The sequence below is a fragment of the Diabrotica undecimpunctata genome, chromosome 9, assembly GCF_040954645.1.
Source record: "Diabrotica undecimpunctata isolate CICGRU chromosome 9, icDiaUnde3, whole genome shotgun sequence".
Taxonomy (NCBI): domain Eukaryota; kingdom Metazoa; phylum Arthropoda; class Insecta; order Coleoptera; family Chrysomelidae; genus Diabrotica; species Diabrotica undecimpunctata.
Window position 1 is genome coordinate 60731107 of NC_092811.1, and position 25907 is coordinate 60757013.

Genomic DNA, 25907 nt, shown 5'->3' on the forward strand with positions numbered 1-25907 from the left:
CAATTTCATATGTTTCTGGAAAATTGTTTGCAAAAATTGCAGTGGCTCATTGTATCTATATCTTTCGAGCGAGGACAAACAGTACATCGTTGCTTTTTGTTGGCGACAATCCTTCATAATTAGGCTCTGGAACATTCAGCATAATTTGAGTGGTATAGGTAATGATAGTCCGCCCCTGGTAGTCGTTTGGTGAATTGAGTAGTTCTGTAACTATCAGTGCCGATCCCAAGCCCGGATAAAGGAGGAGGGTTTGCTCCTGTCCTCGCTCGAAAGATATAGATACAACGAGCCACTGCAATTTTTGCAAACAACTTTCCAGAAATATATAAAATTTATTTGCACTTCTTGTAATGAAAAATAAGTTTTAATTAGTTAGAAAATTCTTTGTTTTATGATTTCCAAACAGTTAATTTGTGGTGTCAGTACTAATTTTTTTAAATATTTTAGTTTCTCGTAGAATGGCCATTTTTTTTTTCTTTAAAAGTTAAGTATTTGTAACGTTCAATAGTTCTTAATTAAATTTTATTTTTTAATCGTTTGTTTTTTATTTAATTAGTTAATAGAACACAATTTAATAAAATATTTTCAACAAAATATGTACTGCAGTGGAATCAGGCACTAATTTCCGGACTCCATTCCAAAGAAACAATCCCGTAATGTTTATTTAATTATCGAATTATATTTTGAAGTTAATACTCGCTCGGTATGATGTTTTTCATTGGCCCGAATCCTATTTAGCATAACCCAAAAAATCGAGACTCGTGCAGTAACCTTCCGGTATACCGTAATATGCACAATATACATACCTATACACTTCGATCGATTAGGCTAATTTTAATTTAAAAATTTTGATAAAATATTTGTATGAAATAAAATAAAATAATCAAAATTATATAGAATTAAATATTAAATAAAATTAAGCAAAATTAAGCAAAAATAAATAAAATTATAAAAAATAAAAAAAATCATAAAAAATTATAGAGAATTATAAAAAAATTGTAAATAATTATGAAAAATTATAAAAAATTAAATAAAATTAAGTATATTTAACGAATTTTGAAAATTGCTAAAATCATTGAACAAAATTTGTAAAGAAAAAAATTAGTTTACATTTTTTAATTTTAAAGAACTCAAAGTGTAGTGTTATTATAAAAATATTAACAAATCAGTAATAAGCAGACATAAAATTTCATTAACATATATAGTAATAACAGTGTCACAGTGTTTTTTTATTGATATTTTTTCTTTTTAGAACGAAATCAATATGTACACGGCGATATTTTCCATGCGTACATGGCTATTCTGAAGCAAAATAAATATGTAGTAAGCAAAAACATATATCCAGGTGCTATGATAAGGGATCATGGAGAAGAGTTTTCTATCGCAGAAGAGTAAGCCGAAATAGCGGAGTACAGGATGAATTACGTAAAACAAACATTAAAGCTAAAGAGAATTGCTTAAATTTGCTTAAGGAACTACTGTGTACAACTTTTTCAGGAATATTGAGTACACGTTTTGGGGACATAATAGGTTGCATCGTGGACTACATAACTGAAACTGATGATAGAAAATTCAAGACTGAAGTTTTATTATTTATATATTTTTTTATCGATACTTACGAATATCAATATTTTTACCCGTGTGTTGAAACTTTGGTAACTGCAATTATAAATGCCGTTGGGCATAGTTTTTATAAAATCGCTTCGAAAGCTTTGCAGGTATTAAAATAATTAGTAAATGTAATACGACCTGTTTATGTTGATTATGGCTTCGATTTCACTTTATTTATCAAAGATATTTATACTTGTACATTAGAGCGTTTAATACATGTACATATAGATCAAGCAATTAAGGAAAACGCGATCTTAACAATGGGTCAAATAATTTCTAACTTGGGTGATATTACTTGGTAGCTGAGCTACCGGATTGCCTACCTTTATTCCTAGAGACAATTCCCAGGCTGCTTTAACAACCGTCCAGCTCTAGCACAAATAGCTGTGACACCAATAGGTAAGTATTTTTTTAATCAATTTTGTATAATTGTAGTGCAATTTTAGACTTGTGTATGTACGATATATAACCCTGTAGTTTGAGTCTAATGTTTCTTCTGTCCCATTTTTCTGTTGGCCAAATATTCATTTGAAAAGTAATTTTTGGGTCTATATTTGGGTGCTACATGGTCAGAAATCATCATCCATTCAATATACCTAATTTAATCTATGATGTTACTATAAATTCCGGGTAAATTTCACTTCACCGTGAACTTCTGAACTTGAAATTTTATTGTAGGGGTCCTAAAGCTATTTAGTAGCCTCTCTGCACCACAACTTAACGAGATTTTTTGTATACTGTTTTGTAGGTTTATGGAAAATAATATGGAAAGCATTTTCCTTGTTGAGCTTTTAGATGTCCAAATGGATTAGCGCTGTCTTTACTGTTATCTTCTAGGTCTTTTAATAACGTTTCCATCCACACCCTTTTTTTTGTTTTTGCAACATTGGTCTGCTTGGATACACCAGTAGCAGAGAGAATGATAGGTACTGTCTGGGTAATAGGTAATTGTTGAAACATCGAGATACTTTGGGGTTAATTCAATAGCTACTGCGCTGTTTATTATTCAAAATGAATTATTGGGGTTGGTCGGTAACTCTAGGTTATCTAATCTTAAAACTGGGGATTTCTCCGACTCCTGTTTTGTGACAGGCTACCGAAGACTTAAAACTAAATCGAGGAAAAGAGACCATTAAGTTAACTGATCCTTTTGCTAGGAGGCTTCACGAGCAACGGCTCCGGAGTTAACCAGAACGGTTCATTAATTTGCCAGTGGGCTAGATTAGATATCTTTTATTGGTATTAACTGAACATCTTCTTAACCCTCTAACCGCTAAGTCGTCCCTGAGGATGACATTCCATTAATTCAAATAATTTAATAAGTAACATGTGTCGATCAAACCGTTTAGGCATCTTTTAGTATGTTTCAAAGTAATTCATTGTTGGCCGTTTGAAAATTGTACGATGCGTCATTCAAAATTTATTACCAGTCGAGTAGGAACAATAAGTGAGTAGACACGTATTTATTATTGCTCCGTATTACAAACAAATAAGAAATTGTAACAGATATTTCTAAGTATCGGATTACACTAGGAATTTTTGTGGTAAGTATATAAATACATATATTTTCCTAATTTATTGTTCAATATTGTGCAATATGTAGTTTGTTCTCTGTATTTGTTATATTGTATTGTCATTCTCAGGGATGACAAACAGTTTACGTGAATTTTTTTTTTAATTCATTATTGTTCTTGATAAACATTTTTGTTAATTTTGAGTTGTTTTTCTCACCTAAATTTATGTTTGTTGGTTTGTAGAAAGACAAAAAGAAGAAGCAATTTGACGGACAGCTACCACAACGTTTTTTCATTAAAATGTACATATTGTAAAGACTCCGTAACCCAGTGTGTGTGGGCGAAAGAAATGTAAATATTGTAAAGACTCCGTAACCCAGTGTGTGTGCCAAAAGTGCGACCTACATTTGTGTTGCTCTAACTCAAAAAATTGTTTCTACGATTATCATCATAAATAATGTAATTTCCTTGTCTGTTATTTTGTTCGAATAAAAATACATTTAACCAAATATGCTGTTTTATTTCACTTAAACCGTTTTGTAGTCCTTGAGGACGTCTTACGTTTTTTTTTTACCTGGCGAATCAGCCAATAAAAAATCTTTATGGGAACTTCATATTCGTCACTGTCATAGCAAGATTAACTAGAAACAAAAATGTATACATGAAAATATGCACTATTTCAGATTTTACGGTTAGAGGGTTAAACTATATACATATGTATGGTTCAGCAGACATCTGTTTTATGATCTGATAGCCATCTTTTATAATGAACGGCTGCACGAACACATAACTCTGGAGTTAACCAGAACGGTTCATTAATTCGCCAGTGGTCCATATCGAATATCTTTTATTGGTGATAATTCTGCAGCCTCTTCAGAATATTCTGACGTTAATTTATTGGCTTAAACGTTATTCTAGTAGTTCGGTCTCTACGTACCTCTGTCTACGTGTCATAGATGGTCTCTGCATATTTCTGCGTACCTCTGTCTACGTGTCACACAGGGCCACCCTCCCACGTCCCGTCAATACGTCGCGCGTCACGTCAAAACTACACATTTTAACCTCAAAAACGAAAACAAAAAAAAAATTTTTTTTCAAGTCCATACCCTGAAAATGGACCTAAGTAGAGGAGCTCTCGATGTTTACTCCGAAGCCCTCTACAGAGCATCCCGGGATATCAGAAGGTGTTTAGACCCTTATTTGTTCCCCCAAGATGACATGGCGCCCGACAACGTGGTTAAAATCCGAACCCACGATCCAGCTCGAATTCACAGAAGCCAACACAACATTGACTTCAACATGGGTTGAAGTCAAGAGAAGAATAGGGAGAACCACGTAGTGCTAGAAAGCTATACTCTAACATTCCGACATCGAGGTCTTCTGCAGACCTGATGTCTTCGGCGGGCAGACACCTTTGACGAGCCAGGCAGCTTCGAAGTTAGAAGCCCCAGATGCCGATGGAAGTCCCGGAGTAGACCCAGTCATCGACCCCCTACCGAAAGTGGTCGGACGACCACGTAGGCTTCGGCTTTATTTCTTTTAACAGATTATTTGTCTAACATTTTATTTACTGTTTACTGTTTGGACAGTATACTTTGAAATATTTCGAGACAAAAATAACATTATTTATTTTTCACATTTCATAGTATTTACTAATTTGACTTAGGATAAATTTATTGTTTTCTCTTTATTGATATTTTATTTTTGGAACTTTGAAATATTTTCAGACCGAAAATAACTTTAGTAGAATTTTTGCATTATTTTCTCTTCTAGGGACTTTAAAAATATTTCTAATATTTTATATCTTTTCAGGATAAAATAACTTAGATTATTTTTCTAACATTTTATTTTCTGTTTGGACTTTGAAATATTTGGATACAAAAATAACTTAGGATTAGTTTTCACATTTCAGGTCTTTCGACTTAGAAAATTTTTCGATATTCGAAGATTGTTAATAACTTTTTTATATTGATATTTTGTTGCATGTCTTTGTTGATTCGTCCCGAAGTCACTACGACAAATATTTATATCGCATTTTGAACGAAATCTGACACATAGAAATCACACTTGTTTTTTTCTGAAATTTAGAAAAATGTTTCTTTTGCATTAATTAGTCTTAGGTGTGATAACTAATAACCTTCTCTTACAGATTCTTAGTTCTAAGACTAATTAACTCCTTATTTGCAGATTCTTAATATTAAGATAACTAACACTGTGTTTACAGATTCTTAGTTCTAAAACTAATCCACATTTATTTGCAGATTCTTAACTTTAGTAAACATTTATTTGCACTTCAATAAAAGGTATTTTCCGTCCAGCTTAGTGTTCATATACGATCTATATGTCCACGGACCGTGATCCTTACATGCTCCGGTCACTCCCAGCTATGGATAGTGCGACTGGACTACCTTCCCTCATTCCCGAGAGTCCTATCCAGTGACACCTCTGTCGCCAAGGTCACCAATCACGACAAAGATTGTTACTTTGGCCGGCCAATCACAGCGCTCGTTATTAACTACGCTGTCATTGGTCTCTCGGCGGAAGATTGCTGCAAATTCTCAAACACGATGTATATAAAAAAACAGCACATCTTCCGATCGGGATCCAGTCGTCATATACTACTAGCCCCGCTAGACCTTGTTGGCCTGGTGTGCTACCGCGCTACTTTGAGTTTTATTATTTAACCAATATCCTGCTTTCGTCGAATTCAAGAAGAATTTATCCAATTTAGAAGTTAAAAATCAACAAAAGCACAAGATCCGGCGTATCAACTACGAACACTCCCTGGCACGATTTTTGAAATAGGAAAAAGATTTTTCTTAGAACTATTTTAAATTGTGTCGAACTGACCACAGCATTCTTTGGGACCTGTCACGGTAAAGAGCAAATAAACGTACCTCTCTCGAGGAGAGATTTGAGACATACGAATACGCATCAGAATTGTAACACAAATATTAAGTCATTGTAAGCATACTGTCTGCAAGAAAGCTCGAACTGTTAGAGAATTCTGATTGCCAGTGCCCCCTCACCTACCACAGAGGCTCGGCGAAGCTTTTCACTTTATTCAGAAAACCAGGAGAACGTTACACCCGTACGAAACCAATCAGCGTGCGGGAAACATCTCCAAACATAAAAAAATTGTCCATTGGTTGGAATAAGGGTTATTCCAACTTTTGAGCAATTTTAATTTTCCATCGGTCGATTTTACGAAAAGTCCACTTTCATACATCATAATCCCTCAAGACAAAGGAATTTCTTGTATAAAAGAAGGTGGATTTTGGTTGTATTTAAGACTCTAGGTTCGGTGCTAGTCATCCACCAAGCACCTGCCTTATTATTTTACCTTATTTGCTACTGATTTTTATTGATATTTTATGTGCATTTATTGATATATATATTGTTTCTGTGCTATTTTCTGTACTTTCTGCTGTGGTATTTCTTATAGATCACGCACAGAGAAAGTGCACATTTATTTTATTGATTTTGACTTGTCTTGATCTTTCAATCAATCTTTTATTGATTTAAACTTAGGTCCGAGAGATAGAAGTTTTAAGATATTTCTAGGGATTTGGATGTTTGTGAGATTTTTAATCCATTTATCGTGAAATGGTAGTTTGTGAAATGTGGAAGTTCAATAATCGTGCTCTTACCTATGTGTTGATGACATCTGCTCCTCTGTTTAATTTGTTAGATAGTGTTCCCATGGTGGACTGCATGAGGTGGTCGGTGCGATCATTTAAGAACCTTGGGTATCTCTTCGTCGTTCTGCATTGAATCAGGAAGGTCTTTTTTGCTTCAGTTCAAGTTTCATTAAAACATAAATTAAAAATAATATATAAAATTTTTCAGCCATACAAAACCACCCGTCCAACTAATCATGCAATGACCCCTGTAGAAATTCATAATTGTCTCAAACCTTGGAATTTGGTGACATATGGCCCTTTAAAAAGTTTTTGGTATCGCGTCACGTTGTTTGCATAGATTGCAATAAATCAGAGCTTGGTTTGCCTTCAGCGGAGAACCATCTAAATGAAGCCAAACGTTCGTTTAAAAAATTTTTAAATCTTCGTATCTAAGAATATGAACATTATTTTCTGCAGAGTTTGTGTGTTTTTTGTTTTGTTTTTTTCGTTAAGTTAGTTTTAAATAATGAGTAAAGTTTACAGTAGATATATAATAACATCGATAATATACTACATATTGAGTTGTAAGTTATGAACTATAAACATCTGTATTTCTTATAAACTCTATGTCATCTTTTATATTTTAGAGAACTGATGAAGCTTTAGAAGTATAAAGCGAAACGTCTTCGATAAACTTATGAAGTAGTTGACTTCTTTTTTTATTTTTTTTTCCAACCTGAATGACCGATTAAACCTCTGAATTCACTAGTTGAATACTAATCAACGCGGTAATCACGCACTACAAACCGCAGACAACGGATTGGTGACAGTTTCGTCCCAGAAACATACACAAATCCACATATCTTCACCAATATAAACATTAGCCATACGAATTGTTCGGTGACGAATGGTGGACGCTCGTGGAACATCCAGGTCCAATTTCACGGACCGAAAGAAGCCCGTAGAGCAGGACTCTAACCAAACAGCCGCCCTGCACGCCCCTCGGCAACAGCATTGAGGTATTTTCTTCATTCTGTTTTAATATTCCTAGAGTTCAGACGTGCTCTGATAAGTGTTTTAGACTTGTGATCTGGTGGGTGATATATTTTGAAAATTTTTGAATTTTTTGCAAATTTTAGATTTTTTTTGACAATTTTTGGTTTTTTGATAATTTTTCTAAAAATTTTTGATTTTTAAATAACTTTTTAATTTTTAGGTTTTTTTTTAATTTTGAATTTTAGTTTTTTTTGTGTAAACATGTTGGCTAAACTTATTACACTTATATCATCCATCTTAAGGCGCATCCACATTATGCCATAACTTGCCGATCGGTATTGCCGATCGGCAAAACCGATTGGTGTCGCTGGTGTCCACACAATATTTGTAGTGTGTACGTAGCAGTTGTACAGTGTTGCGTGTCAATAATGAGTTCAGAAGAGGATGATATGATTCTTGCGGCTGCAGCTGTTGTAATAATTGCCTCTACTTCATATAAACGTCCCAAGAGGTTTTGGGTTCGCCCAAGCCTCAGAAGTCGTAATAGGTACAGTGCCACGGATCTTATGAAAGATTTGATTTCTGACGACGCAGATGAATTAAATTTGGAATATAGATGTGACGCAGGATTCAGAAATTTTTTTCGAATGACCAAAACAGATTACCAAACATTGTTAGATTTGATTGGACCTGTTATTTCAAAAAAAGATATGTCATTTAGAGCAGCAATTCCTGCCTCTGAACGACTTGCAGTTACGCTACGTTTTTTTGCCAGTGGAGATTCCTACCATTCTCTCATGTATACCTTCAAAATATCTAAGCAAACTATTTCAAAATGTGTTGCAGAGGTATGCAAAGCGCTCATAGATGCTCTTCAAGATTACGTAAAGGTAAGAAAAAATAACTATTCATCGTAGTTTGTTATATATTTAAAAATATAAGAAATTACAACTGCAATAAGAGAGTGTGAATGTCCTCATCTTGATTAATAGTAGAAGTTGATGTCGAACTCCGACCACTTAATGTATTGGGGTAATGTCCTGGAGATGGTATTGAATTATGGGCAACATTGAATGATTGCAGTGGATATGCTTGTGGAGTAGATGGATGAGAATGATTTATGAAATGAGGATTATCGTATTTGCCCATTCCTGCTTCAAATAGAACAGTATTAATTATATTCTGAACGGAAAATCTAGCAAATGGCGACACAATTTTTCGAAGCTTCATTGCAACTTGTTCACCAAACAATGAAAATTCATCCTTTTCAACCCTTTTAGTAGTAATAGATCGCATAAGATTCACTGCCTCGTTTACAATTGGTAAATTAGTAGCCATACTTTTTCGACCACTGGACTTCACAATGTTAATTGAGTTTGATTTAGATTGAGATTGAGCTGTTGTTCCAACATCATTTTCGGAACCATCAATGCTCTGTTCCAATACTTGTAGCGACTCTTCTCCATCGTCTGTTTCTACTTCTTGTGAATCTTCTTCCTTTCGTTTTCGTTTACCCTGAAACAAAATATTAATTTCTAAATTAATCCACTTTTTTGCTTTGCAATTTATGGTTCGTTCGTCTGTTTATGGTATGTAACTTTTATTTTCAGATGACTAAAACTAACGAAAGTTGGTACTTTATAGCCAAGCAGTTCAACGACAAATGGAATTTTCCAAATTGTGTCGGAGCTATGGACGGCAAACATATATCAATACAAGCTCCTATAAATTCAGGAACCGATTTTTTCAACTACAAGAGCTTCTTTAGCATTGTCTTGTTCGCTGTTGTAGACGCAAATTATAATTTTATATATGCAAACGTGGGATGTCAGGGACGAATATCGGACGGGGGCGTATTCAACGATTCATATTTCAAAGAGTGCCTTGAAGAAAATACCCTAAACCTTCCACCTGCTTGTTCATTACTAGGACGAAGCACTAATGTTCCATTTGTTTTTGTGGCGGATGACGCATTCCCAACTGCAACGAACGTAGTTTTGGCCTTAATTCACCTACACAATTTCTTGCAAAAAAACACTTCAAGAAATCTTTACACTCCACCTGGAATGATTGATGTAGAATGTTCGGATACTGGAGCAATTAATCCTGGGCTTTGGAAACGAAATGCTTCCTCTAATGAATTGCTCAGTTTTGGCAGAAGGGCAAGAAGGAGTGGAGCTGCGGCACAAAATGTCAGAAACGAATTGGCCGAATTCTTCATTTCTCAAGAAGGAGCATTGCCTTTTCAATATGATAAATGAAATACCATATACCAATATGATTATATCAATATTTTCAAATGTATGTATAAATATGAAATCAATTATTAAGAATGAATAAAGTATCTACTACAGTGTAAATATGATATACATACCTCTAAATCTTGCGTTACAATAGGTTTATTCTTATCCTTCAGAAATTCCATTAACTTATACGCAAACCATTTACTTTTGTAAGTTTCTTCGGTTCCATTACCACTCTTTTCCGAATCTTTCTCTTTTTTTACTTCCCGTGCAAAGTGACTTAAGAGATATCTAATCTTTTTTTCGATTTCCTCTTTCTCCACTCCAAAAGATACGCTTATTTCCAACAATGCATCGCGACGTTTGTTCCGGTCTTTATAATCTGCCAATCGGCTGTTCCACAGAACGGGGCGCTCACGATACATTTCAAGTAGGTTTTGTGTATTTTCTTCATTCCACTCCATTTCCCGAATAACAATAAAGCACGCAATTATTGTGAATCGACAGGCCACGAGATGTCTTCGTGATCAATTGCACTGACCCCTCACTGAATGCCGACGAGGATTGCCTACATACAAACGTACACACTACACTGATCGGTACGATTCTCTTTCATCGAGACTGCCATCAATCGGGTTGGAATCGGTTCGGCTTTCGGCCCCGAACCCAAGCCGCAATTGCGTCCGTACTACATGCGGCTTTGCCGATCGGCAATACCGATCGGCAAGGCATGGCATAATGTGGATGCGCCTTTAGGCTTAATCAAAAATAACTATAATGATAAACAGATAAAAGAAGGACTCTTAAAATGTAATAAGGCAATCAAAAAGATCAGGGGCTCTATGAGATACGTCAAGACGATTGGCGAAAGCAGCACCTTGAAGCCCAGATGTTAATGTTAAAACCAGATGTTAAAACTCGGCGAAATCAGTTCAAGGCTGAACAGAAGAAGGGGGCGGGACTCACACCTACTAAGCAGACTGAAAAGCATAAGATACAATGGGATGACTCTTTACCAGCTTTCAACTCGAGGATAAGAACGAGAGTCATCTCAAATCTTAAACAGAAGTATCCAGGCAGTTTTCTTGAAGATTGCAAAGCCCTGTTTAAGCGGAGAATCCAGAACGCACTCAAGAAAGACGAGGCAGTAAAAGTTAATACAGCTTTCGGCGGGGAATTCGAAATTACACAAGGTGATAAGATTCTTACAGATACGAAATATTTTACGACTTCAAACTCGGCCATCTATAGAGACACCAATATTGATGAATGGTTCGAGAAAAAAGTAGTATTCGTGATTTCGGATGGGTACTAAAGGCAGTTGTTAACCTGGAGGTCAACATTAACAAATTAACGCCGCAACTAGGCTCCTCATACGTCGAACTTCCTCCTCAAATAAAAAGGAAGAAGGCATGTATTAATGTTAAGAATGATGACGAAGCATGCTTTGCATGGGCCGTCGTATCAGTGTTATATCCTGTTAGTGAACATCCACAAAGAGTGTCAAAATATCCCCACTACCCCAACGTGTTAAAGTTGAAGGGAATTTAGTGGCCGATGACAAACAAATTCCTAACTTTGAAAAGCAGAATGACATTTCAATTAATGTATACATTTTAAAAAAAGAAAAAAGATATTTTAGGACCCTCCCAACACATTTAACGAAAGAAAAGAAGGATAAACATGTAAACTTGCTATTAATTGAAGATAAATACGATGAGCAAGGTCCGATTAGATATCATTACGTTTGGATAAAAAGCCTATCTTGCCTATTATCAAAACAGTTAAGTAATGAAAATGGAACAAAATATTTCTGTGATGGCTGCCTCTATTATTTTCGATCGCAAGAAAAGGTAAATTTTCATAAGTCTGTTGCAAAGGACGATTAGATCATATCTGTGATAGGTGCTTACGACCGTTTTCATCGGCTATTCAGCTAGAAGCACACCTAGTAGATTGTATAAGAATTAACGAAACAGCTAACAAAATGCTTGAGGAAAGTAATACGATGCTTAGATTTAAGAATTACAGGAATAAATTAAAAGCCCCTTCGCCGTTTACGCGGATCTTGAAAGTGTTCTGGAACATAGCGTGGAAAAGACCGCCTATCGAAAACATATTCCTGCGGTTGTTGGCTATTTCTTCAAATGCTCGTACGACGATTCTTTGTCGTTTTATAAATCATATCGTCGAAAAGATTGTATGCGGTGGTTTGCAGATGAACTTAATCAGCTTTCTGAGGACGTCTCCACCGCATTTCTTTGTTCATATCCGATCCATGTCAGCAGATGATGAGCAAATGTTTCAGACTGCTACACACTGTCATATCTGAGAGCAGCGCTTCTCCCCCAAAGATAAGAAAGTCTGAGACCACGATCACCTCATACCAGAAAATAACTACAGAGGTGCGGCTCATGAAGGGTGTAACATTAATTACAAAGACGCTCACACTATCCCAGTGATATTTCATAACCTCTCTGGATATGATGCACATTTCATTATTAACGATATTGCCTCACATATAAAAGGACCTGTAGACCTTCTTCCTATAAATAAGGAAAAATATATCTTTCACTAAACACATTGATTATGCTCGAATTAACTTTAGGTTTATCGACAGTTTTCGATTCATGGTGTCTTCCCTCGATAAACTATCTTCGGATTTGCCTAAATATTCAAATCTTCGCGCCCAATTATCTTCGCTTTCTGAAGAGCAATTTAATCTACTTACTAAAGAGCGTATCATGCCATATGGCTATATTGATTCTTTCGATCGCTTCATTGAAACATGTCTGCCGCCACAGGAAGCATTTTAGAATAAACTTGAGGATAAACCATGTCCTCGCTGCCATTATTGTATAGAAGAAGTCGCCAAGAAGTCTGGTCATCATTCTCATGTTCCACTCTCGGGGATTATGTAGATCTCTACATGAAAACCGACATCGTTCTTCTTGCCGACGTTTTTGAGCGGTTAGCCAAAACCGCAAAACTATCTGCCAAGTACTTTAATTAACTCAAGGATTCTTCTGTAATTCCAAATATATTTGTTAGATGAGAACGTTCATTAAGTTGTCAATCGTCTCAATTTTTAGCGGAAAGGATGTACCGTCTTTCTTTTATCTCTTAAAACGTCAAACCGTTAAGACGTGATTTTGTTTTGTGGTCTCTTAAAAGAGACCCTTATCGTGAGGCTAGAGATGTTAAATAATATACTTATTTGACTCGAAGTAATACATTCTAAACTCAGTCCAGTAATTCCTAATGGTATAAAAGGATTCCTAATAAAATGGTTTAATCCAATCAATACTTAGAGGGTAAAAAGAGCCTTTTCTTCCTAAACACCAGCAGTTGGATAAATCAGGTCGTACCAAATTTCATATTTCTATTCTCTATTGATCAAGCGAGGAATATTTATGAACTTTTAAAATTAGTGAAGTGTTTTATTTTTTTTCTAATTATAATATATATTCTTAGTTAATAAATAACTATATTTCTTTGAATGTGAACGAATTTCGAGATTTGGGATAATACATAAAATTCATTCTGAGTTTAACATCATGATATAGAACGCTTGTTTACATACGATTCTAAAATTAGCTTTATATAAACACTTCTCATCATAACCAAATAATGTAAATATAAGTTAATATTTTAATGTCTTTTTGGAATGACGTAACTTTTAAAGTGATATCTTTTAATATTGTTTTTTTTTTGTTCATTACTTAGAAATAAAAGTGTTTGTTGTAAAACTTTCCCTGAATTTTTATTTTTTTCTTCTCGTCCCCCTTCGAGATTAACCAGAGGTGATGCCCAATAATAAATTCTAAAATAATGCACAGTTTCTATATATGTTTGAAAGAACCACGCCCACCTCTCTCCGACAAGAGCAACCTGTGGCCTTGGATATAAATTTGTAAGTACTCTACGCTACAATGTATTTGTATGATTTTGAAATAATACTTATAATTTTAGGTTATACTTTTCATGACATGTCTTACAAGCATGAAGAAAAAACTTAATGAAAATAAAACTAAAAGAAGAACAGGGAGGTGCAAAGAGCTTTATTGTTTTCAATTATTTAAAACAGAAACATGTCAAACGGACATGTCAGAAGAGCAGACCAAAATCGGTGGATAAATAGAATAACAGAGTGGAGCCCGATAGGAAGAAGAAAGAGAGGCAGACCCCGAAGATCTTTCAGAGATGAAGTGGACGAAGCAATGAGTAGAAGAAACCTACAGGAAGGGGACTGGCTAAACAGGAAAAATTGGAGAAAACGGTTGATGAAGGAATACAGTGAAAACTGTGGAAATCCTTTTATATATATATATATATATATATATATATATATATATATATATATATATATATATATATATATATATATAATGAACAATCTTTATATAGAATGCTACAATTTTTTTTAAACTCAGCAGGCCCAGATATTAAAGATTTTTATTAAATATTCTAGTTTTAGACAATTATAGTCACAACATTAGAAATTGGGCCTATGCACATAGATTAAATTGTGGCATCAATACTAAAGCTGGATTTATAGTTTAACGGACTGCAGACGCAGACGTACTGGAAAAAGATCAACGTAGACTTTTGTGTGCTCTTATTTATAAATGAACGCAAACGCATGACGGGATATAAGCGAAACGCACTGTAACGGAAGAGTTGGTCAACTTTCATCTTTTACAGTGCGTTACTTGCGTCTGGCCATTCAAAAAAAAGAATTTTGTGTTGTCAATTGTCAACCAAAGCGAACTGTCTGGCCCGCCTTCCATTTTGATTTTGTAAAGTAGGTAGCGGGTAGGAACTCTTCGAACAGATCAGGGAAAATGAATCGTTCCCTGCCTTCCGCAGATTCCAGGGGTTTCCTGACCCAGGAAACTGGCACCTGTTTAGGATCCCTTCGTTAGGCGGAGAAGCAAACCTTCCGTACGGTGTGGATGGCGGAAGTAGCAATCCCGTGATTTTAGGGCTGGTATAGAATCAAGCAGCGTCTGATCCAGAATGGGCGGCTGCAAACAGCGTCTGACTCCAGGTGAACAGTGTAGTTAAGCCGACTCTGTACGCGGCATCTACGCGCCGACTCGTGGCAAGGTGTCATGTCAACGAGGAGACAGAGCCAAGATGGCGAACAAGAACTGACAGTTTTTACGTTTTTAGTTTTACATTTAAGTTTTAAGTTGTAATATGTATTTTTAAAATAATAAAAACCAAATATACAGTCCACTTAAGTCGTACGGATTTATCATACCCAACTACTGCTATCCACACAAAACATGGTCTTCGAGACGAATTAATGGATTTTTACACACAATTGGCGCCATTTTCCGGCAAAAACACATTGTAGAAGTTATAAAGGAAATATATTATCACACATTGGGAATCGAAGAAAGTCGATATTCACACATACACAATTCAGCTGCCCCAAGTAGAAACACTGTATATCCATTTTTTTTTTTAAATAGCTTTTATTGCATTTTTGGATATGGGGTGATATTATCTACCATTTGACGAAGAAAAAAAAATAAAAAAATTTGCAGAACCACAATTTATGGTTGCTATGAAACACTGTATATCACATTCCAACTTCATTTTACCAATTTAAAACACATTATATCCATATTCCCAAGTATAAACACTGTATATACGGGATATACAGTGTTTTTATTTAGTTTTGGGATTTACAGCGATTTACCGTGGGAATCATAGAGTTTACATTTGCCAAAACTCAATACTGTAGATTTCATCAAAATTATATTTATGTTGTTTATATTCTCTGAGACCGTTGAAGTTGCAATCATTACACATTTTTTAGTCGTTTGTTAGTTTGTGTTAAGTGAAGTACAAATTTGTCGGCATATTATAAATATGAATAAAAATCGAAGAACTCAGTTAATACTAGATATGAGTCGAAATCTGGACAACAATGACTGGGGAGAATCATCCACAAATGATACTCAAAGGTAAACGATTTTTTTATAGATAATATAGAACTTTTTATTCTTCTTCTTCTTCTTTTGCTTCTTGGAGATTATTCGATCAGTTTATCTGCCTGTGGCAGCTTCAGAATGAAGCATCATAAATAAAACTAAAAATAAAACTAACATAAAACTACATATCATAATATATTCAAAACTTTATTCTCATTATTGTTTTGGTTTTAGGGAGGAGCAATCGATTTATACCAAAGCTGATAGCAATAATGGTTACCCTCAAGAGATTGATGAAATGCTTAGACGTGATTTGGAGGTTTCATCTTCAGAAGGGGATAGTGATGATAGCATTACCGACCCACATTACCAACCTGACTCGAATCCTGGAAACGTGAGTGATCATCCAGATTCGACATCTGAAAGCATACCTACTGAACGCCAAAGCATACCTACGGAACGAAAAGTCACTAAGAAAAGGAGACAAATGTCAGCTATAGAAAAAAGTATAGATAACAAAAATAAACATCCCATTTTGCCTAGATGCACTGTGTAAGAAGTCTTGCTCTCAATTCAGCGAAGAATGCCGAGCAGATATTTGGAATGCATATTGGGATGCAGATTACACAACTCGAAGGATCTGGCTTGCAAAATGTGTTTCATTCAGACCTGTTTTCCGTAGAAGAGTTCCAGCAGCTGCTAATAATGTGTATAAGAAAAATGAAACAAGGGTATTTTATTTAGCTAAGAAGGATAACACCGAATTTCTGCCAGTATGCAAGCTATTTTTACTCAATACATTTGGTTATACCAGTGATTCGGTTATCAATGAATTAGCATATGCTATCAAAAAGGAGCCGCTTAACGCATATGTAAAGGAAATTCGAGGTAAGAAATCCAGTAACATCCGTAACAGGGACATAATAGTAAACCATATAAACTCTTATAATCCCTGCGTGAGTCATTACCGCCGCAAAAATGCTCCTTTCACTAGATATTTGCCTTCAAATTTAACAGTTGCTTCAATGTTTAATGACTTCAAATTAAAGCACCCAGGTATATGTCAAATTGAAACTTACAGAAAAATGATGAAGACAATGAAAATATCTTTACACATGCCCCAAATGGATTCATGCTCTGATTGTTTAGAGTACAAAAATTTTGTAGAAGCAAGCAGCACAGGCACAGAAAACTCGATCGAATCTTCTACCGAAAAAACTCAATGGGAGGCACACAAAAAGAAAGCAGATGATGCTAATAGATATTACAAAATTGATGCAGAATTACCAGAAACTAATAAAACTAAGTATTTTTCTTTTGACTTGCAAAAAGTATTATTGTTACCAGTTATGCCAGGAAACAAAGATGTCTTTTTTACAAGTCGTTTAGTTGTTTTTAATGAAGTCTTCGCTTCTTTAAAAAAGAAATCAAATTCCAACTATTCAGTGGTTTGGCATGAAGCATTTGGCGGTCGTGACGCATCTAACATCATCGATGCAATATACGCTTTAATTAAAGAAGAGCGTGATACGAACAATTTTGTTTTTTGGGCAGATAATTGCACTGCCCAAAATAAAAACTGGTATTTGTTTACTGCATTAGCGATTATGGTAAATAATGATACCCATACCTCTCATGTAAACAACATAACATTCAAGTATCTTACCAAAGGTCATACACACATGACTGCAGATGGTGTTCATGGCAACATTGAGCAACAAATTAAAAAAGCACGAGATGTATTTGACTTTCAAGATTTATTGTCTGTTATAAGACAATCACGAAAAAATTTAAATGTACTTCAGGTACAAACTTCATTCCAATGGCTAAAAAAGAAACGGCAGCATCGAAAGGGAGATGAAAATGATCCTTTGAAAACATTTTTAATAAATCCCATAGTAGAAGCTAACTTTTCACGAGGCTCTAGATCCCTTAAATTCAAAACCAACTTCGAAGATGAAAACTATCAGGAGCTTGATTTCCTGCAAGTCAGGTTCGTGGTGTCAAATTTTCCACAAAGCACCAACGTACGAGGTATTCGTAAAAGCAAAAAAGATGAAATAATACAGAAACTTATTCCTTTGATGCCCGAGAACAGAAGATCCTTTTGGCTTAATTTGTCGGTCGCTGAGACAGCAGTGGACGATCTCCTCCATAACCGTGGATTGCAGCAATTAGAGGACAATGACCATTAAAATGTTTTTAAACCAATTATACCTATATTTGTTAAATTAACGTGAATAAAGTATAATTTTTAGTACTTAGTATCATTGCAAATTGGGATATTTTATTTTATATTTTTAGGTTTCCCAAATAAAAACACTGTATGTGTTCAAAACCTAGTCAGGGCATAAAATACAGACATAAAAATATTTGCTAAAAAACAAGAGTATTTTATGCTATATTAATGTGTATTCACTTTTATTTTAAACAAAATAGAAATTTGAAAAGCAGAGCCCTTCACGTTTCCTGCTCTGGTGAACAATTTTCGAATTGGCGCTTACAGTGTTTCTACTTGGGACAGCCGAATTAAGTAAAAACAAAATTCATTATTTAGGGCAAAGGTAACCAGAAACCAATATACATACATAAAAACACCACGTGAGTACACAGTATCCTTTTTTAAACAAATCATTTCCATACCTATTATTGAAACAAATTTACATGATCAGTCTGTGTCAGTTTCTTGTTCCTTTCTTATTAAGTTATTAAAACATCTCTGGGTTATATACTACTTGTAATAGATAGTATAAAAAGGTAATAAATTCAATAACAACCATGGCAGAACTCACAAATTAAAAAAAAAGAGGAGCACAATTAAAGCACAAATGACACGATTTCAAACATTTTTAAATAATTATTCAGATGCTAGTGCATCACAGCTACGAAGTAGAATTGAAAAATGTAGAGAGTGGTGGAGAGATTTTGATATTGCATAAGAAAACATTGAAAAATTTGCATCTTGCGAGGGCATTGATATTGACTCAGATTTTGATTCACAGATAAATGAAAGATTAGATTTTCAGGATTTATATTTTGAATTAATTGGCATAATAGCAGAAGGGTTTTTGAATAAAACTGACTCTGTTTCAAACCAATCAGATACACAATCTGATACAATGAAAGCCTCATCAAAAAATGTAAAACTACCTCCTTTAGAGGTACCGTAAACAGGGGTAACTTTGCCTCTGCCAAGGTAACTTTGCTCCATTACTAAAAAAAGTTTCATTTTAATTTGCCTATGAATTAAAAACCGTCTTCACAAAACGCGCATCGCCGTTTTACTGGTTGCCTATTGACAAATTCTCCCCATGTGCAGCATCGACTTGCTCTTCCATTTACATGCCTACAGCGAGTCGAGAAGGTGGTGGTGTAAAAACTTCGGTAAAAACTTCGGTAAAAACTACGTATAAAATTTGGTGTGTGTAGAAAGTTGTGCTATTATCTCACAAGTAAGTATTTGTGTATGCGTTAAGTGTATACTGTTTATCAACTTTTTTACTAAATTGTAACTTATAAATGAACAAATGATCAACTTTTCTTTTTCTAACCTAAGTTTACAAATTATCAGGTGACTCGGGGTAACTTTGCTCCAAAAAGTGGCTCAAAGTTACCCCGAAATATATATTATGTTTAATATATATTTTTGTTACAGATATGCCTAGAACACCTAAAACAGTACTAGGATCACAGCGCTATGCTGACTATAGACAAGAAACTCTACAATAGTGTTTAAATGAAATAAGAAGAGGTGAAATCTCACACAGAAGGGCAAAAGAAAAATATGAAATTCCAAGAAGGACCATTTTAAATAAACTGAAAGGGAAACATTCCAAAATGCTAGGGAGGCAAAACGTATTTACTCCCGGCGAAGAAAACCAATTTGTCAATTGCCTGATTTATATGGGAGAGTATGGGTTACCTACTAACGCAAGGGAACTGAAAAACATCAAAAATTATTTAAACCGTTGTGGAAGAAATGTCAAAATTTTCAAGGATAACTTCCCTGGAGAGGATTTGATCAAAAAAATTATGGTGAGACATCCTGAAATTTCCCTACGTTTTGCAGAAAATATTAAACGTGTACGAGCAGGAGTTGATGAAAACATATTGAGAAGTTTTTTTGAAAATCTGGCAGTTGAGTTAGGCGGCGTTGCTCCAACAAATATATGGAATTGTGATGAAACTAATCTCACTGTTGATCCCGGCAAAAAGAAAGTCATTGTCAAGAGAGGTTGCAAGTATCCAGAACTAATTAGAAACGCTTCAAAGACCTCTGTGTCCATTATGTTCTGTGGAAACGGCAAAGGTGAACTTTTACCACCCTATGTTAATTACCGGGCTACTAAAATGTGGACTACTTGGGCTGATAATGGGCCAAAAGGATGCCGTTACAACGCTAGCAGTTCCAGATGGTTGGATGCAAATATTTTTGCAGATTGGCTTGAATTCCAGTTGGTACCTATGTTTAGGAAGCTGAATGGTAAAAAGGTATTATTATACGACAACCTCTCTTCACATATTACAGTACATGCACTTCAACTCTGTCGTGAAAACGACAATCATTTAATTTGTCTGCCTCCAAACAGTACAGGTTTGACGCAACCTCTAGACGTGGCTTTCTTTCGGCCCCTAAAAATACCCTGACGAAAAATTTTGTCAGTTTTGAAAAGTACTGAAGATGGCATTCGCAACACTAATATACAGAAGCAACACTTTCCTCCATTTTTGTCAAAGGTGATGGACTTGCTTGGTCCACAAATCAAATCTAATTTAGAGGAAGGGTTTCGAAAATGCGGAATATTTCCCCTGAATGTTGAGGAAGTACTCAGCCGAATACGCTGCTTTCTTTTTTAGTTTTTTTTTGCACAAATAATATTTTTGGAGCAAGGTTAATATAAGCAACCCATTAGCTTTGCTCCAACTATACGTTACTATACAAAATTTCATGCTTTTATGAGGTGGAGCAAAGTTACCCCACACTATAGGTAACTTTGCTCCACTTTTTATTAAAAAAAAAATATGTAATTAATTATTTTTAGAATAAAAAATACCATACAATAATTACATTGTATACCTTCTTCATCAGTTATTAAAAAAAAACATAATACTAGTAGAAAGTTTATACACTTTTCCTCGCAATTCCTTTAATAACTCCTAAAAGTGGAGCAAAGTTACCCCAGTTTACGGTACCAACATTTAATGGTTCATTTCATAGTTGGTTAGAGTTTAGGGATGAGTTTACAAGTTTAATAATCAATAATTCAGAATTAACTGATGTAGACAAACTACACTATTTGGAAAAATCATTAGTTGATAGGGCAGTTGGGGCATTGGATGAGTTACCAACTACAAACACAAATTTTAATTTTGCATGGCATTTATTAGGTGAAACATATGAACGCAAAAAGTTAATAGCACGCAGTTACATTGATAAGTTAAATGAATATCCACATATAAATAATGAAACCTCATTCGATTTAAAAAAATTCTCTACTTCAATTAAAAAAGACTTAAAGGCATTAAAGACATTGGGTTATTCAGTAGAACAATGGGATGTTATTTTAATTTGTATATTAGAAAAAAAATTGGATAAAAACACAAAAAGGGAATGGCAAAAAATAGGGCCACTTAATGAATTTCTGACAATTACAGATTTTTTATCATTCTTAGATCAAAAAATACACAGCCTAGAGAACTCAGAAGATGATCCCAAAGTCATCCTCTGAGACAAAACGTAAGTATGAAAAAGCTCCTTTTTCAAAAACATTTTTAGCATCACACAAACAGTGTCATCTTTGTAGACAGTCACATTATCTTTATGGGTGCAAATCATTTCAAAAATTGTCTATCTCATTAAGACGAGCGGAAGTTGACAAAATCAAGGGTTGTTGGAATTGTTTACGGGAAGGTCATACAGCTTGTGGTAGAAAACATAGTACACTTCTACATTTAGATTCACATTCATCGGGGCACAATGAACACAATTGGGAACGAAATACGCAAGGCAAAGATAGAACACATCCACATCGTCAAAATACAGTTCAACTTCAAGGTTCACAACCACCAATACACATAATCAAACTCAGGGTATACATTCACAGGGACAATTTACACATTCTCGAACACTAGAGCCAAATAAGCAAGGGCAAGTTACACATATTCAGGCACATGAGGTACACTTACAGGGACAAAGCACAAATTTTAAGGGGCAACATGATTTAGGTTATGGGGTACCTCACTCAGTGTATTTGGGACAGGTTAAGACTAAGGACTATAGCACTATAGAAGATAGGGTACAAGTTAGCAAATGCAATCATACCAATTCAATTCATACAAAAACAGAGATTCTGCTTTCAACAGCATTAGTTTACATGCAAGACAATTTTGAAAACTTTCATGAATGCAGAGCCTTGTTAGATTGTGGGTCTCAATCAAACTTTATTTGCAAATCATTGTTAGAAAAACTCAATATCCCAACGGAAAAGGTAGACATTCCAGTGGCAGGTATCAATCAAGGTATTACAAAAATTACACGGGCCATGAAAGGTATAATACAATCTAAAACATGTAGTTATAAAGTAAGTGCATTTATGTTAGTTATAGATAAGATATCTTACAATTTACCAGCTTTTAATCTTAATTTAGAAATGATTGACATACCAAAAAACATTATGTTAGCTGATAGCTCTTTTGGAGTTTCAAAACCGGTTGAATTGTTAGGTTCATCTATATTTTGGCAATTACTATGTGTAGGGCAAATAAGACTGGGAAAAGACAAACCTATACTTCAGAAAACCAAATTGGGATGGGTGGTATCAGGGCCTGTGAGAACAATTGACAAAGGGGTACATTTTTCGGGTATGGTTTCATGTGACTTTTCTGCACTCAGCTTGAATGAACAGATGGAACAATTTTGGAAAATTGAAGAATTGGATATACATAAAAAATCCTTATCAGTAGAGGATAAATATTGCCAGGAACTGTTCAACTCAACCACAACTAAGGATTTACATGGACGTTATATAGTACAATTACCACTTAGAGAAGATATTACAAAACTGGGGGATTCTTACAGCACAGCAATGAAGAGATTTCAAAACTTGGAGAAGAAACTGAACAACAATTCGAGTTTGCAAGAGCAGTATCACAAATTCATGGAAGAATATTTAGCATTAGGACACATGACAAAAATAGATGACTGGGAGCTACACCAAAATATTATATACCACATCATGGGATACTAAAGACATCATCTACTACTACCAAGCTTAGGTTAGTCTTCGATGGATCTGCTAAAACAGACAATAATTTGTCATTGAATGATGTATTAATGGTGGGACCAAGGCTTCAGGAAGATTTATTACACATCTTGTTACGGTTTAGAAAACATAAAGTTGTCATTGCTTCTGATATTGGAAAGATGTATCGGCAAGTTCTTATTTCTTCAAAACAAAGGGATTTACAAAGAATTTTTTGGAGATTTTCATCGGACCAACCTATAAGCACATACAAATTAAACACAATAACAAATGGTTTAGCACCATCAGCCTTTCTCGCAATAAGATGTATACAACAAGCAGCACATGAACAAATGTCAAATTTACAAGAAGCTTGCCAAACTATTTTGAAGGATTTTTATGCAGATGATCTATTATCAGGAGGGGACACAATTGAAGAAGTTAGGAAGTTAAAACAGGACATCAGTTTCATTTTGAGCTCAGCAGGATTTCAGCTCAGAAAATGGGTCTCAAATAAACCAGAAGTCTTTGAAGGGGACTTACAAAATAATCAAAAAGTTGAGCAATATTTGTCTGAAGACATCACTAGTAAAACTTTGGGTTGTACTGGAATACTCAATTGGACATCTTGCAGTACAATATTAATTTTAATATACAATCTCGGACAACCAAAAGGTCAGTATTATCAATGATTTCTCAAATATTTGACCCTCTGGGTCCTGTGGGACCAGTCATAATCACGGCTAAGGTAATTATGCAATCATTATGGAAGCTCAAATTGGATTGGAATGAGTCATTACCTCAGGATCTTCACACCGCTTGGAACAAATTTAAGGAAATAGTTTCAGATTTACACCAAACACAAATTCCAAGACATGTGTTATGCTTACAACCAAAGGACATTGAACTTCACTGCTTCAGTGATGCATCGGAAATTGCATATGGGGTAGCAATTTATGTACGGTCAATAAGTCACGATGGGTTATATCATGTGCATCTACTATGTGCTAAATCAAGAGTAGCTCCGTTAAAGACAATCTCATTACCAAGGTTAGAGTTATGTGGGGCGTTACTCAGCGCAAAACTTGCCAGGGAAGTTATACATACAATGGACATAAGATTTAATAAAGTGCATTTTTGGACAGATTCGACAAGTACATTACATTGGATAAAGGGCGAGGCTTCAAAATGGAAAACATTTGCATCACATCGGGTTTCGGAGATTCAAAATTTGACTAAAACATATGAGTGGCATCACATCCACTCCAAAGAAAATCCAGCCGACATCATATCCAGAGGGATGGAACCAAAATTGCTTAACGATTCTTCACTTTGGTGGAATGGTCCAAAATGGCTAATGGAAGATAAGGAGAAATGGCCTTATTTTAATATAAATGACTTAAGTACATTGGAAGTGCCAGATAAAAGGCCAGTTAAATTTTCATTAATTGTTACAACATTGCATACAATTTGGGATAGATTTTCAGGTCTTAACAAGTTACAAAAAACCACAGCTTATATTCTGCGATTTATAAACAATTGTAGATTGCCAATAGGTGAACGTAAATGGGGTATACTTACTGCTGATGAAAGGGAGGGCGCACTAAGAATTCTAATCAAAATAGCTCAATTGGAAACATTTGGTTCAGACATTTTGTCAATAAAAAGATTGGGCTCATTATGTAAGACAAGCAGTCTCATCTCATTAAACCCTTTTTTAGATTCAGAGGGTATTTTAAGAGTTAGTGGACGTTTACAAAATTCAGATTTACCATTTTCACAAAAACATCCAATTATCTTACCAAAAAATCATGTGCTCACACGGCTTATCGTTACTTCATATCATCTTAAACATTTACATATGGGACAACAAACTTTATTATCTATTTTACGGCTAAAATTTTGGGTTCTTTCAGGGCGTAATACAATCAGACATATTCTGCACAAGTGCATAACATGTTTTAGGGCAAGGCCAGTTACGATAAATAATCTAATGGGTCAATTACCTAGATCACGAGTAGTAGCATCCAGACCTTTCCTTAATTGCGGTATTGATTATGGTGGTCCCTTTCAGTTAAAAACAAGCAACCTAAGAAACTGTAAAATTGTTAAGAGTTACATTTGTATATTCACTTGCTTTACTACTAGGGCAACTCATATTGAATTGGTTTATGAGTTAACTACAGAGTCATTCTTAAACTGTTTCAAACGTTTTGTTGCTAGAAGGGGTCTCTATCAAAACTTGTACTCTAACAATGCTACAAATTTTGTGGGAGCAAACAATCATTTGAAGGAACTGTACTCATTTATAAGTGATACAAATATCAAGTCAAAGTTTCTCCAGCATTTTGCTGATCACCAAATCAATTGGACATTCATACCTCCCCACTATCCTCATTTTGGCGGGGTATGAAAGTCAACTATTAAGTCTGTAAAATATCATTTAAAAAGGGTATTGGGGGAAAACAAATACACATATGATGAGATGTATACTCTCCTGACACAGGTTGAATCATGTTTAAACTCACGACCTCTCTTACCATTGTCCAATGATCCACTTGACCTTGGTGTACTCACGCCAGGACATTTTTTAATTGGAGATTCCTTAATGGCTGTACCACAAGAGGATCTCACAGATGTTCATACAAACAAACTCAAGCGATATCATCACCTTACGCAAGTTATTCAACATTTTTGGGCTAGATGGTCGCGAGAATATTTGTCAACTCTTCAG

At 34.9% G+C, this 25907-nt stretch overlaps 3 protein-coding genes across 3 annotated transcripts; all 3 read left to right on the plus strand.

Moving 5' to 3' along the window:
• Window positions 1-19769: 19769 nt before the first annotated feature.
• On the plus strand, window positions 19770-20579 carry LOC140450921 (uncharacterized). Its single transcript, XM_072544603.1, has one exon. The coding sequence runs from the start codon at window positions 19770-19772 to the stop codon at window positions 20577-20579; it is 810 nt and encodes a 269-aa protein (XP_072400704.1).
• Window positions 20580-22306: 1727 nt separating this feature from the next.
• Window positions 22307-23179, plus strand: LOC140450922 (uncharacterized). Its single transcript, XM_072544604.1, has one exon. It carries the CDS (start codon window positions 22307-22309, stop codon window positions 23177-23179), a length of 873 nt encoding a protein of 290 aa, XP_072400705.1.
• Window positions 23180-23861: 682 nt separating this feature from the next.
• LOC140450923 (uncharacterized) lies at window positions 23862-25586 on the plus strand. The gene has a single exon (XM_072544605.1). The coding sequence runs from the start codon at window positions 23862-23864 to the stop codon at window positions 25584-25586; it is 1725 nt and encodes a 574-aa protein (XP_072400706.1).
• The last annotated feature ends 321 nt before the right edge of the window (window positions 25587-25907 follow it).

Excerpts from the sequence above, each read along its gene's own strand:
- LOC140450921 (XM_072544603.1), top strand. The coding sequence starts at position 19,770 with ATGCTAGGGAGGCAAAACGTATTTACTCCCGGCGAAGAAAACCAATTT.
- LOC140450922 (XM_072544604.1), top strand. The coding sequence starts at position 22,307 with ATGCAAGACAATTTTGAAAACTTTCATGAATGCAGAGCCTTGTTAGAT.
- LOC140450923 (XM_072544605.1), top strand. The coding sequence starts at position 23,862 with ATGATTTCTCAAATATTTGACCCTCTGGGTCCTGTGGGACCAGTCATA.